The sequence below is a fragment of the Malus sylvestris genome, chromosome 17, assembly GCF_916048215.2.
Source record: "Malus sylvestris chromosome 17, drMalSylv7.2, whole genome shotgun sequence".
NCBI classification, from domain to species: Eukaryota; Viridiplantae; Streptophyta; class Magnoliopsida; order Rosales; family Rosaceae; genus Malus; species Malus sylvestris.
This window is the reverse complement of record NC_062276.1, coordinates 9,790,349-9,804,927: the sequence shown is the minus strand read 5'-3', so window position 1 is coordinate 9,804,927 and position 14,579 is coordinate 9,790,349. Positions and strand designations below refer to the sequence as shown.

The 14,579-nt window shown below is 40.1% G+C and overlaps 2 protein-coding genes and 1 long non-coding RNA gene across 3 annotated transcripts; 2 read left to right on the top strand and 1 right to left on the bottom strand.

Moving 5' to 3' along the window:
* Window positions 1–1,267: 1,267 nt before the first annotated feature.
* Window positions 1,268–2,063, top strand: LOC126611768 (receptor-like protein Cf-9). The gene has a single exon (XM_050280133.1). It carries the CDS (start codon window positions 1,380–1,382, stop codon window positions 2,061–2,063), a length of 684 nt encoding a protein of 227 aa, XP_050136090.1. The 5' UTR covers window positions 1,268–1,379.
* Window positions 2,064–6,822: 4,759 nt separating this feature from the next.
* LOC126612637 (receptor like protein 22-like) lies at window positions 6,823–10,361 on the top strand. Its single transcript, XM_050281097.1, has 2 exons — window positions 6,823–9,132; window positions 10,148–10,361. Exon 1 carries the CDS (start codon window positions 7,176–7,178, stop codon window positions 9,102–9,104), a length of 1,929 nt encoding a protein of 642 aa, XP_050137054.1. The 5' UTR covers window positions 6,823–7,175; the 3' UTR covers window positions 9,105–9,132; window positions 10,148–10,361.
* Window positions 10,362–10,691: 330 nt separating this feature from the next.
* Window positions 10,692–12,771, bottom strand: LOC126612638 (uncharacterized). The gene is made up of 3 exons (XR_007619203.1): window positions 12,060–12,771; window positions 11,467–11,727; window positions 10,692–11,244 (listed from the first exon to the last, which is right to left on the bottom strand). It is a non-coding gene; the product is annotated as an uncharacterized LOC126612638 (long non-coding RNA).
* Window positions 12,772–14,579: the final 1,808 nt, after the last annotated feature.

The following is a 14,579-nucleotide window of genomic DNA, read 5'->3' as shown; positions in this document are numbered from 1 at the left end:
CGAAAATATCTCTAACCACCCAAGCTTGACTATCTCACACAATTATCTCTAACCATTCAACTTCTTTGTGTGGTGTGGAAGCTTGACCGTCTCACACAATTATTGTCTTCTCCCATCAACTTTATTAAAGGTGAGACTTTTCCAACTCATACACACGATAAAGGAAACCAGAGTGTTATGTCACTTCTGTAAAAGCTTCTTTTTATTGAATATGATTAATTTAGTACAACTAATTAGATTATCTTCAAATAAGACATCAAATTTTAAATTTAAAAGTTTATGTGATAATTTGGCATCTTTTAAAATTTTAATCTTCATCTCATATGTTAAATTGAACTATTATTTTATCACATTATTTTCTTTTTATAATTTTTATTTTATATTTATATTTTACAAATCCCACCCCACCTCTTCGAAGGTAAGAATTTTTCCAAAAAAACAAAGGAAACAACCCAGATAAGAATTATCGGTTTTCCTCTTCAAAGGTTCAATTTTTCATTTGCTGCAGAAGCACTAACCAATATGGAATTCAGAAACCCAGTATTTAAAAATAAAAACCCAAAAAGCTAAGCAAAAGATTAATATAAAATTAAAATACAAAATCAAATCCCCAATCTGATGAACAGATATGAAACCCTAGAAAAACCAGAGGAGGATTAGGGGATTGGTAAAATAAAAGATGGGATTTTGGTAAGCCTAGAGGTACTGAGGAAACCAACTATTGGGTAGTATCGGCGAATCAGAAAATAGGGGAAGAAGTAGGAGCTCGGCGAAGAAGAATATTGTATCGGCAAATCAGAAAATGGGAGAAGAAGTAGGAGCTATGCGAAAAAGAATATTTGACGTTGCTGACAAATTTGACAGTAAGGATGTGGGCCGCTATTCCATATCATGCCACATCAGATTTAGCTTCTCGGTTGGAAAATTTTATTGCTGCTTTTTATGACTGTAGAAGCTAATTTGGACATTTTGACAGTTTTTGAAAAATGCTCTTACATACAGTACCACTCCTAACTACATACAGTTAAAAAAAAAAAAAAAAACTATTTGCAGTTACGATTTGGCATCCTCCTTAATACACTATTAGTTTTCTAGGCTGTCACACGCATGTTTTCTTTGAAGGTAATGTTGGGAAGACTAAATTTCTATACTAAATTTTAAAAATTAAAGGATAGAGAAATTGATACTGATTTATTACTTAAACGTTGATAAACGTGCTTATTTCTATTAATGATACATTCTTTAGTCTAAAAATTTAATTTCCTTAACATTAGTCTTTCTTTAAACATCTTTGGCTTCATCATTCACGCATACAACTTGAACATTATATTTCAACATTAAGTTCCTCCATCAATTGTGTGAGTTGTGTCTAAACAGACATGGGAACGGGATTGGGGTCTTCATGGTTTAGCTTGATTTTTATAGGTTGTATTATTTTGCTTTTGCTCAATGCTACTCACTGTGTTTCGTTTGTGCAAACACTTTCGCATTTCGCTGAGTGCTCTGCCTTGTTTCAATTCAAGGAAAGCCTTACGATTAATATGTCTGCTTCTGATGATCCATCTGCTTATCCGAAGGTTGCATCTTGGTCGCAGGAAGATCAAGTTGATCGGAATCGGAGTAACTGTTGTTCGTGGAATGGTGTTGAGTGCTATGAGGAGTCTGGCCATGTCATTGGCCTTGACCTCGCCAGCAGCTGTCTATATGGTTCTATCACTTCCAACAGCAGCCTCTTCCGACTTCTTCACTTGCAGAGGCTCGACCTCTCAGATAATCACTTCAACTTCTCTCCAATACCGTCAAGATTAAGCCATGATCTTACGAGCCTAACATATCTCAACCTTTCTCAGTCGTCTTTTTTTGGCCAAATTCCATCTGAAATTTCCAAGTTGTCCAAACTGTCTACCCTGGATCTGTCTTACAATGAAATACTGATAAAGGCCAACCTGAGAAGCCTAGTCCAAAACTTGACCAACATAAAACAGCTTCACCTTAGCTGGGTAGACATATACTCCACTGTGCCTGATGTATATAGAAACAGAAAATATCACAGTAAAAAATGATTCACATTCCTTGAATAATTACACAGTACACTTGAGTATATATAGGTAGAAACCTAATGCATTAATACTCTTAATACCCTTAGCTCCTATAACTAATTACAGAAAAACCACAACTGAAATGTAACAATTTTAGCTAACTGACAGCTTGCTGATCTCTTTTAGTATCTGCCTTAATACTCCCCCGCAAGCTGAGCGTGGGATCGACCATGGAACCAAGGGGAAGCTTGGATTTAAGATAACGGAACCGACTGGTGGACAAAGACTTGGTGTGAATATCAGCCAATTGATCTTGACTACAGATAAACTGAACTTTGAGAAGCTTAGCCAAGACTAATTCACGAATGTAGTGATAGTCGATTTCAATATGTTTAGTCCGGGCATGAAACACCGGATTAGAAGCTAGAGAGATGGCAGAAATGTTGTCACACCAGAGAGTGGGAACGTGGGAAAGAGAGAAGTTAATGTCACGGAAAATTTTACAGATCCATGTAATTTCAGCAGCAGTGTGAGCTAGAAACCGGTATTCAGCTTCAGTAGAGGAGCGGGCAACAGTAGGTTGTTTCTTGGCACTCCAACTGATAAGATTAGAACCCCAAAAAACACAATAACCACTGATGGAACGGCGATCAAAGGGACAACCTGCCCAGTCTGCATCGGAGAAGGCAGTGAGGGTGAGAGAACCCTTTTTGAACCAAAGACCTTCAGATATAGTACCTTTGAGATAGCGAAGAACACGTTTTGCAGCCTGCAAGTGTTGGTCCCGAGGAGCATGCATGAACTGGCAGATTTGATTGACTGCAAACGAGAGGTCAGGACGAGTCCATGTTAAGTATTGCAGACCACCAACAAGAGACCTGTACTCAGTGGGATTGGAAAGAAGAGGACCCGTGTGATCAAGTTTGGTGGAACCAAGAGGAGTGCATCAAGGCTTAGCACCATCCATGTTAGTTTTACACAGAAGATCCAGTAAGTATTTGGTTTGGTGAAGAAATAGACCTTCAGCAGACCGATGAACCTCTAATCCCAGAAAATAGTGCACGGGACCAAGATCCTTAACTGGAAAAAGAGTACTGAGCTTGTGAATGAACTGAGTACACACAGAAGAATTGGGGCCGGTGACTAAGATGTCATCGACGTAAACAAGAACAATAACCGGAGATGGACCGTTAAGAACAAATAATGACGCATCAGAAGAAGATTGCACAAATCCAAATTGAAGGAGAGCTTGAAAAAGTTTGTCAAACCAAGCACGGGGAGCCTGTTTGAGGCCATACAGAGATTTGCGCAATTGACAGACATGGTAAGGCTTGCTAGGATCAATGAAGCCAGGGGGTTGCTGCATGTACACATATTCCTTTAAATCCCCATGAAGAAAAGCGTTACTGATATCTAATTGGTTCAAAAACCAATTAAATTGCACGGCAAGGGATAGAAGGACACGAATGGTGACTGGTTTAGCCACAGGACTAAAGGTCTCTTGAAAATCAATGCCTTCTTGTTGGTGAAACCCCTTGGCAACCAAGCGGGCTTTAAATCTTTCAACAGTACCATCAGACTTCTTCTTTACCCGAAAGACCCACTTGCAACCGATAACATTGTGAGTAGGAGAAGGAGGTACTAACGTCCAGGTGCCTGTAGATTGCAAGGCATTAAATTCATCTTGCATAGCCGAGCGCCAATGAAGGTGTTTAGATGCCTGGAGATAAGTAGTGGGGACAACATCAATATCCAATGGAAGGGGATGCTTGGTAGCTGCAAAAACTTTAGGCTTGTATATTCCAGCTTTGGAACGAGTCACCATGGGGTGAAAATTACTGGGAGGTACTTGCGATGAGGAAGAACTGGACGAGGCAGGATGCGAGACTGCACCAGGAGGATCAGAAGAAGGATGAGGTAGGGATGCTTCAATAATGGATCCGGAAGATGGAGAGGTGGATGAGAGTCTCGAAACTGGAATAGAGAAATGTAAATCCATAGAAGAAGAAGAAGTAGAGTCTTGGATTGCAGCAGCGGGTGGAGAGATTGTGTGAAATGGATAAGCAGATTCATCAAATGCACATGGCGAGAGATATATATCCGTCCAGTTTGAGGATCAAGACATCGGTAGCCTTTGTGTTGTAAACTGTACCCCAGAAAAATGCAACTTTTACTTTTAGAATCCAACTTGGAATGAACATAAGGCTTAAGCCATGGGAAACAACGACAGCCAAAGACCTTCAATCGGGAGTAATCAGGAGGTTTGTGGAAGAGTATTTCCCAAGGAGATTGAGATAGTCCAGAAATTGGCAACCGATTGATAAGATACACAGCTGTGGAGAATGCTTCCACCCAATGAATATGAGGAACATGAGATGCAACAAGTAAAGTACGAGCAGTCTCCACAATATGGCGATGCTTCCTTTCAGCACAACCATTCTGTTCAGGGGTATGAGGACAACTTAATTGGTGGACAATACCATGAGAACGAAGAAATGACCGAAATAGAGTACTAGTAAATTCACCTCCAGAATCTGAGCGAACAATTTTGATTTTATTATCAAGTAAGGTCTCTACATACTGTTTGAATACAACGAAAGTAGAATAGGCATCAGACTTGGCCTTTAAAGGAAACAACCAACTATAACGACTATAGTCATCAACTAACAACATGTAATACTTGAAACCACTAGGTGAGATAACATTGGTAGGACCCCAAAGATCACAATGAAGCAGTTGAAGACTGTGACTTGTAGTAGAACTTGCAGATCCAAATGGAAGTTTATGGTTCTTGGCTAGAGCACAGTCTGAGCAGAAGAAATCCACAGTGGTTTTGCCGAGTACAGCAAGATTATTTCTGGAGAGAACTCTGCGAAACAGTGAAGACGATGGATGACCCAGTCTGCGATGCCAAATCTTCAGAGGAGCTTTAACACTAAGGAAAGCCGATGGTGAAGTTGATGGTGAAGGAAGGACAGTGGTATTGAAACCGTGGAGGGGATAAAACCCATCTTCAACTCGGCCCCGCAAAAGCATCTTCCCCGAAGCACGATCCTTTACAGTAGATCCATCAGGGTCAAGAGTTATAGAACAATCATTGTCTTTGAGAAATTGATAAGCAGACAGTAAATTGTGCTTCATATGTGGAACATGTAGTACATTACTCAACGTGAAGGCAGTATGAGGAGTATGTAAATATGAAGAACCAACATTTTTAATGCACAAACCTTTACCATCTCCGACGTAGACCTTGTCTTCACCAGTGTAGGGAGAGGAGACAGAAAGATTAGCAATATCATTGGTAATATGTGATGTAGCTCCAGAGTCCAGTAGCCAAGATGGAGAGGGTTTGGAAGAATAATGAGCACATAAAGCAGCAAGTTTGGCTGGTGGTACCCTGCCAAAGATGTCAGGATTCATTCTGTCAAAGCAGTCAATAGCTTCGTGGCTAGTGGAACCACAAATTTGACATTGAGTCTTGGTGCCAGAAGAGGAGGAAAAGCCGGAATAATTGGACTTAGAGCCGTGAGGATAATTCTGAGAACCACGAGGATTGCCATTAAAGAAGCCACGATTGGTATTGCGATTGCGATTGCCTCTGTGGAAGGTGCGATTCTGTCTCCCACGATTAGAGTTGTAACGAAAAGAAGATTGGAGTGATGGAGGATATGCAGGCGTAGGCAATAAAGGAGCCTGAGACTGAGCAGAGAATACCTGAAATGGCTCAGTAACAGAAGAAGAACCAGTGTGTTTGCGACGAGCTATGGATAACTCTTTAGTAAGTAGCAGGCCATGTAATTCATCAAGAGAGGTAGAAGACAATCGAAGCATTATTGAGTCAATGAAAGACTCGAATTCATCAGGGAGACCATGAAGTGTCGCTGCAATTAGGTCTCGATCAGAGATAGGAGTACCAGCGGCAGTGAGAGAATCAGAAATTTCCTTGATTTGTTGAAGATACTCAGAGATCGATTGATGACCTTTCTGAATAGAGTGCAGACGAGAGCGAAGCTGATGAACATGCGCATCAGAGACGCCACCAAAACGTTGTTCAAGTTTCTGCCAGAGCTCTCGAGATGTAGACACTCCAACCGTGAAGGGAATGAGATCTTCAGAGAGTGTCGAGTTCAACCAGATCAACAGATTTTGATCTTTCTCAAACCACTGCTCAAACTCTGGATTCATAGAGCGATCAGGGAGAAGAGGAGCCGGACATGGCTCAGTACCATCAATGAGACCAAGAAGCTTGTAGCGACGCAGAATAGGAGCAAACAAGGCACGCCATGGGAGATAGTTGGTGCGCTTGAGCTTGATAGGAACCATACTGCCGATGTTCTGAATCGTAAGAGACAGATACGAATTTTGGGGATTAGGGTTTGGTAATGGTGGTGACGCCATCGAAGATGAAGATTCAGAGGTGGATGCCAGGATGAAAAGTAACAGAAATAACAGATCGAAGACAGAGATCGATCGAGAAATTGGAAGAGAAATCGATCAAGAAATCGATCAAGACGAAGAGCGGAAGAAGATCGAGGCGGTGGGTAAGGGAGAGCCGTGAGGCGGTTGGCAACTTGATACCATATAGAAACAGAAAATATCACAGTAAAAAATGATTCACATTCCTTGAATAATTACACAGTACACTTGAGTATATATAGGTAGAAACCTAATGCATTAATACTCTTAATACCCTTAGCTCCTATAACTAATTACAGAAAAACCACAACTGAAATGTAACAATTTTAGCTAACTGACAGCTTGCTGATCTCTTTTAGTATCTGCCTTAATAATGTATTGGTCAATGCATCTTCTCTCACATCTCTCAAACTTGTACACTGTGGTTTGTATGGGGAATTCCCTATTGGCCTTTTTCACCTACCTAACTTAGAGGTTCTTTATGTGTCCAGGAACTTAGACCTAATAGGTTATTTTCCAAACTTTAACAGGACCAATTCCTTGAAGGAGTTAAAAGTTGGGTATTGAAGCTTCTCCGGTCAACTGCCTACCTCTCTCGGAAGCCTTCATTCCTTAAATCTATTGGGCATCTCTTTCTGTAACTTTTATCCCCATGTTCCATCTTCATTCAGGAACCTTACCAAGCTCAGGTATCTTGACATTTCTTCATTTTATGATTCCATGTATTTTCCTGGCAAAAGTTCTTTCGCAACAACAAACCAATCTCTGGTATCCGAATCCTTGTCTTGGCTTGGAAAACTAACCAAACTTTGTCACTTGGGCCTTTCGCATACCAACCTAAGGGGAAAATTCCCATGTTTTGTGTCCAACCTGACCAACATTCAATATCTAGATTTGGGCGGTAATGAAATAACTGGTCAAATCCCATCTTGGGTTACAATGAATTTGACCCAGTTAACTGTTCTAGATCTTTCCTTTAATAACTTGAGGGGATCAGTTGAGTTTGATCAATTTTCCAACCTCAAGAAGTTAGAGGATCTTCGGTTATCAGACAACGAGTTATCTCTACGGATCAAATCCAATTTGAGTGCTACTCTTCCTATGTTCCAAATTCTGTGGCTGTCTCGGTGCAACTTAACAGTGTTTCCTGAATTTTTAAGTAATCAAAAGGAATTGTACGACCTACACCTTTCTGATAACAACATGCATGGCCAAATACCAAAATGGTTCTGGAATGCAACTACAGATACGTTGTTGAATGTTGACTTCTCTAGAAACTTGTTAACCGGTTTTGACCAAAATCCACTCATTCTTCCATGGAAAAATATGTTGTATTTTGGTATATCGTCCAACAGGTTACAAGGATCACTGCCAGTTCCGCCACAATCAATCACAGCTTATGATGTCGCAAACAATGATTATAGTGGAGAAAGTTCACCTTTGTTTTGCTACTTGGATAATCTACAACTTCTTGACTTGTCCAACAACAACTTGAGTGGCATGCTTCCGCAATGTTTGGGGAACTCCTCTACATTGGAAATACTGTACCTAAGGAACAATTCTTTCCATGGCAATATTCCTCAAATGTGTGCAAACAAAAATAGTTTGAAAATGGTTGATTTAAGTTTCAATCAGTTGCAAGGAAAGCTGCCAAGAACAGTGGCCCATTGCACTCAGTTAGAGTTTCTCAATCTTGGAAACAATCGCATTAGCGATAGCTTCCCATCTTGGTTAGGGGCACTTCCAGTATTAAGGGCTCTCATTTTGCGGCATAATGGATTTCATGGCATAATTGGGAAGCCTGCAACCAACCACGAGTTCCCCAACTTGTGCATCATTGATCTATCTAACAATGATTTTTCCGGTATGTTGCCCTCAAATTACCTACAGAACTGGAATTTCATGAAATTTGTTGGTGAAACCAATCAAACTTATTTTAAAGTCTCTGCAACCGGCAACCCAGATAAAATCTGGTATGAGTATCCATACACCATCACGATTGTTGCAAAAGGTGTTGAGTTGAAATATTTGGAGACACCTTATCTTTTGAGACTCATTGATCTCTCAAGTAATAGATTTGAAGGTGAGATTCCGGCAGGTATAATTGGGAATCTAAGAGGCCTTCATTTTCTAAGCCTTTCCAACAACTCTCTCACGGGTCCCATCCCCTTATCTCTAGGGAACTTGACAGCTCTTGAATCATTGGATCTCTCTGAAAACCAGCTCTCAGGAAGGATCCCTAGCAATTTGGTACAACTCAATTTTCTTGCATATTTCAACGTATCCCACAACCGTCTTTGGGGGCCTATACCACTTGGTCAACAGTTTGATACATTCCTAGAAGATTCATACCAAGAAAACCCGGGTTTGTGTGGAAAGCCTTTGTCAAAGAAATGCAAGGATTCTGGGAGCACAAAGCTACCACCACCATCAATCTTTGAAGAAGGTGAAGATTCGGGATTTCGATTTGAGTTTGATTGGTACGTGGTTCTGCCCGGAGTCATTAGTGGACTAATAGTTGGAGTGATTTCTGGGAACACTTTGGCAAACAACAAGCATGAATGGTTTGTGGATACATTTAGCAGGAAGAGGCAGCCAAGAGGCACAAAGGGAAAGGGACGCCGGACTTGGTCATTATTTTATCCATGAAATGTTTGGCTCTTCAAGGCCAATTCAGGTACTTGCTTTTTATTCAATAAGATTTCTCTCGCATTGTCATCGAGGGTTTCCTTAAAAATATTAATTCTAACTTGTGATGCATGCTAGGTTTTAATAAGTGTAACATTTATAACATTTATTTGTGAGAGTTGTATTATATTTCTAAGTGGTGAGTATCTAAAATTATATTTCTAACTGAGTAGTGAGTACCCAAAATTTTACTGCATGCACCTTCTTGCATTGCTGCCTTAGGGGTGGTTTGGGAGTGAGGTGCTTAAAAAAAAACACCTATGAAAAAAAGCTGTGAGGGTTTTAGGTGTTTGGTAAACTGAAAAAAAAGGGCTTATTTTGGAAGCTGTTGTGAGAATAAGCTGAAATCAAATGAAAAAGCTGAAGCTGCTATTTGCAGCTTTGGAAAACTGGTTTTTTTTCAAAGCACACAGAGCTATAGTGCTCCTTTAATGAAAAGACCCACTATCAAACTATTTTTTTTTTCAAAAGCACTTTTACAAAAAAAATTTACCAAACACTCTGCTGATTTATTTCACAGCCGCTTATTCTCACAGCAGTTTTTTTTCAAAGCACAACAATACCAAACCAGCCCTTAGTTTGCCACCAGAAGGTTTTTGGCAACCTTAATCAGGAAGTTGCCTGTCCGAAAGTAACTTAGAATAAATTAAAACATGACAACTGAATCGAAACTAACATGCTTGCATATACAGTCACTAGGAATGCCTTTATGTTTTTCTTTTCTTTTGAGAAAAATGGGATTCATTTTAAATGCATTATTGGTCACATGATTATGGAGTACGTACTTACACAAACTACAGCATAGCTGGCAGCTTGCTTTTTTTATCAATTGCTAGAAGAATAGTTGAAGCTGATGAATTTATGAGGGCTAGCTTATATGATGGATGGCTTCCTAATTTGTATCACTACCATATTCGATTCTTCATTAATCCATTCATGATATATAAATTATAAATTTCATTCATCTCTTATAATCTATTGATTTGTCCATTTTATTATTGCAGGTTTGTCGAAAACTTGCTTAAAGAGTAGACTGTCGATGTGATTGAAGTTGGTCGTATTAGTTTTGCATAATGTTATTTTCCTGGTTACATTTGTTCAATCTTAAGCTTGGTTCATTTGATTATGGTTGCATCATGATGTATAAAACATGTAATATATGTAAATAGCATTGTAAAAATTATCATCTCTCTATAAATAACACTATAAATAGTATCATCTCTCTGTCTGTAATCATATTATATATGTACAATAGTATCACCTTAAATGGTTTTAAACCCCGCAGCACCGCCTAAAATTTTCATCTATAAATTAGTATATAGAATAAAATCATAAAAAATTTATAACATATTTTCATTTGGCTAAAGTTGTTGAAACCATGTGTTCGGTGTGTGTTATGGTTTGATTATGCCATGCGATTCCAAAACCCAATTTCAAGGTTTGGGGCAATTTTGATTGAATTTTTTAGGGTTTTAGAGTGGTAGACAAAGGCATGTGATTCCAAACCCCTTTTCCCAATACCCGCATAAATTAATCACAACCAACCTGTTCGATCCAAGGCAAGAACATTCCCTTAAACTAGCTAGTGAAGCAGAATAGCAATTTACAAGCCAAAACTTTCTTTCTTGTGACATGAACTAGGGGTGGGCACGGGCCGGGTCGGGCCCAATTTTGAAGGGACCAGACCGGACCCGGGTTTAAAGTAAACGGGCCGGGGATAACATTTTTTAAGATAGGAACCAGACCTTACCCGGCCCGGTTGAAACGGGCCGGGTCCACGGGTCTTTTTTTTGGATACAATTCAATCAATTTAATCCAAATACAATGTCCACATAAACAAAATAATGGACTTCATGAGTAACCTAAAAGCCCAAACAGACACCTAACCCTAAAGCTAAAGGTTTTCTTCCAGCATATTCTTCGATATCACCGCAGCTCCTTCGACGATCTCGAAACACCACCACCGTTGCTCGACATCTCTGCCTCCCTCTGCCAAGGCCATGCCGTCGCCGTCCTCTCCTTCGACCATGAATCCCTCAAGCCCCTGGAGTCCCAATCTTAGGAATCCTGACCCCTAAACTCCTCCAGCCTGTGCCCAGCCCTATTTCAAACGTAGACTAGTGAATAACATAAATCCATGATAAATAAAGCAGAAAACTTATGAACCTAAATTCAAGAACAAAACATGAGCGCTAATACCACCAGAAAACTCATGACCTTACCCACCAATTAAAGCCAAAGAGAAGAGTATATAAACTTAACCTTCAGTCAATCATAACACTAGGTAATCAATAAAATCAGAGAAGAAGATTAAGAAACTTACGACATCCAAAGGGGAAAGATTTTAACGAAGCTACTCCAAAAGGGTTGCAAGACATATTTGGCAGTGTAAGAGTGATCCACGCCACTGTACTTGTATTTATGCAAAATCCAAATCAAGCTTCGATTTTGCGTTTCGAAACAAAATGCAAATAAGCCTCAGTATAACCAACATGCTACCAAAACGAACTGAAATAACTCAATCCACGCATCTGAACAAACCCATCACTGAATACAATCATACATGCTTGTACACTTGCCCCCCCTAGATAATTGGATCAACATAAAAATCCAAATTCAAATTTTTGTGATTCAACACATTAATCATCTCATCTGGGTAATGCCCAGAATGCAGAAACAATGAAAGAATACAACCCAGTAGATATTTTCTCCAAAACAGAAAGAAAACATCCAAAGATCTAAACTTTGTGAATAAAATTAAGTACCCAAAGAAAATGGGTGGATGGGATGGTAGATATATATGATGCATGGATCTAAATTCACAAAATAAACTGCAAATCAGACAGATGAAGCAGATCAGAGAAATGCGAGAAGAACAAACAAAATCTAAATTTAAATTAAAAAAAAAACGTTTACCTGTTTGAGACTTGAGATTATTGGTTCAACAGAGAAAGGGGGTTCTTCTGCAAATGAGCGGCTGGCCGAAAACAATAAAGAAAACATCAACCCACTCACACTCTACTTTTACCTAGTCTTCTCTCTAACTGCCTCCCTCCCACGCACAGACGCTGAGTTGAAAATTCAGTTGCCGAAAATCAAAGACCAGCCGCGGAGCAACGAAACCCGATCTCTCCGCTCACCCGGACCAGATCGCAGGGAGGTGAGAAACGGAAACCCGACCCAGATCCTCCGCTCATTCCACCGTGTCCAAAACCTCTTGATCGAGCTCCCGTCGGAGTTGCACAGATCAGAGACAAAGGCGTTTGGAGAGAGTGAGAGTTAATCGATAAACCCTAAAAATTTAAATAGTTACCTGAAATTATTGACAGCTCAAGCGCGGGATTGTAGGAAAGAGAGAAGGGCGTGGACGGCGGCTTTTGGCGCAGCTGGTGATGCTTTGTGGACGGCGGTTTGTGGCGCAGATGGTTTACTGCGGGTGAGCTGGGTATATGCCTGGTTATTCTTTGTGAAGGTTTAGGGTAGGTGAGATAGGAGAGAGAGAGAGAGAAAAAGAGAGACTGTGGGAGAGAGAGATCGAGAATAAGGAGATCGAGAGGGAAGAGATCGAGAGAGATCGATGGAGGAGACAATAGAGGGTGAGGATCGAATTAGGTCTGAGAATAAAAGAGACGGTAATAGATAATAAAGGGTAATCACAGTAGGCTATGAACGGTCCGGGCCAGGGGCCCGTTTCCTCCAATCTTTAGAACCAGCCCGCCCCGTTATTTATCTAGAACCGGCCCGCCTCGCCCCGCCCCGTTTTGTATTTGTAATTCTTGGACCTAACCTGTAGGTCCAGGACCCGTTTGCCCACCCCTAACATGAACCTCAAGACTGCTGGACATTTATAGGCCATAGTCAAAACACAGATATCTTAAGATATTAGTATAATTTGATGTCCTATCTTGGTAATGATACACACTAGATCTCCTTGTCGCAGATAAGTTGAAAAGTGATTGTTATACCTGTGGTTGGATTTTTTATTCTAAGCAGACTGAATCAAGCCAGACATCAGATCATCGACATAGATTAAAAAATCATCCCCTAGGAGCCTACAGAGTTTCGCCAACGCCTTGTAAATGGGATTTGAGAAATTGGGTTACTTGTTGAATATTGTTGTACCCTGCCATCGCCTCTTTCGCAAAATCCTATTTGGGGGTTAAGGTTCTTTGAGCTGAGGGTTGGGCGAGAGAGATTTTCAAAGAAATATGCAAGAGGCATTTTTGCATCACGGTCCAGAGGCATTTTTGCATCATGGTCCAAAGACATTTTTGCATCATGGTCCAGAGGCATTTTTGCATCACGGCCGCTACGCACCCTAAAAATGTGTTGCTTTTGATATTCTTATATTTCTTAAGTGATTACTAAAAATAAATCCAATCCCATTGCCAAAGGAGTTGGCCTCGTCCAACTATTTAGGCAAAAACTTAAAATGTAATTGAAATAGAGAGACTCTCTCAAAATGGGGATTAGATGCCCCCTTAATCGCAATTGAAAATTTACATGTCCTATCCTAGAATGCCATAAATTAGACGAATCAACAATATATACAAAATCATTATTTATTTCATTCATAGCATTAGCAAGTACATTTAGTTTGAATAATCCATCAGCAAGGTAACCCTTCCCTACAAACATTCCCCCTTTAGTTAATACAAACTTATTGGACTAAAAAACTAGTTAGAATCCCCTGTTACTAAGGATAGGACCATAAACAAGATTCTTCCTTATATCAGGGACATGCAGCACATCAAGGAGGGTTAATTCCTTTCCAGAAGTGAATTTAAGAACACATTTCCCTATTCCAGCCACAGATGCAGATGCATTTCCCATAAACAACTGCTCGTTCCCCTCGACTTTCTAGTACGAAGAGAACATATTTCTGTCACCACATACATAGTGAGTCGCGCCAGTATCTATCTACCAATCATGTTTGGGCGGTTGTTGTTGCTTTGATTTCCAGGACCTTGATCCCTTCGATAGCGACATTCTTGAGCCCTATGTCATTGCTTTCCTCAAACCCAGCAACTTCCCTTAATTTTCTTGAACTCCTTGCCTTTCACCCCAGGGGCATAGTTCTTTTCCTTCTTCTTAGTTTTCTGGAATTTCGGTATTTACTTTGATGAACTTCCTTCAACAACATTCGTCTTGGCTTCCATACTCGAAACCAAACCTTTCTCATTCTTTATGTTATCTTCCTCAATTCTCAGCCTTATGATGAGATCCTCAAGAGTCATCTCTTTATGTTTGTGCTTGAGATAATTCTTGAACTCTTTTCAAGAAGGTGGCAGTTTTTTTATAAAAGACGCCACTTGAAAGGACTCATTGATCACCATCCTTTCTACATGAATGTTGTTGGTACCATATATTGGGCATCGTCTTTAGACCTCATCCATAAGCCCATGATTTATGTAAAAGGGGAGGGAACCCTTATTC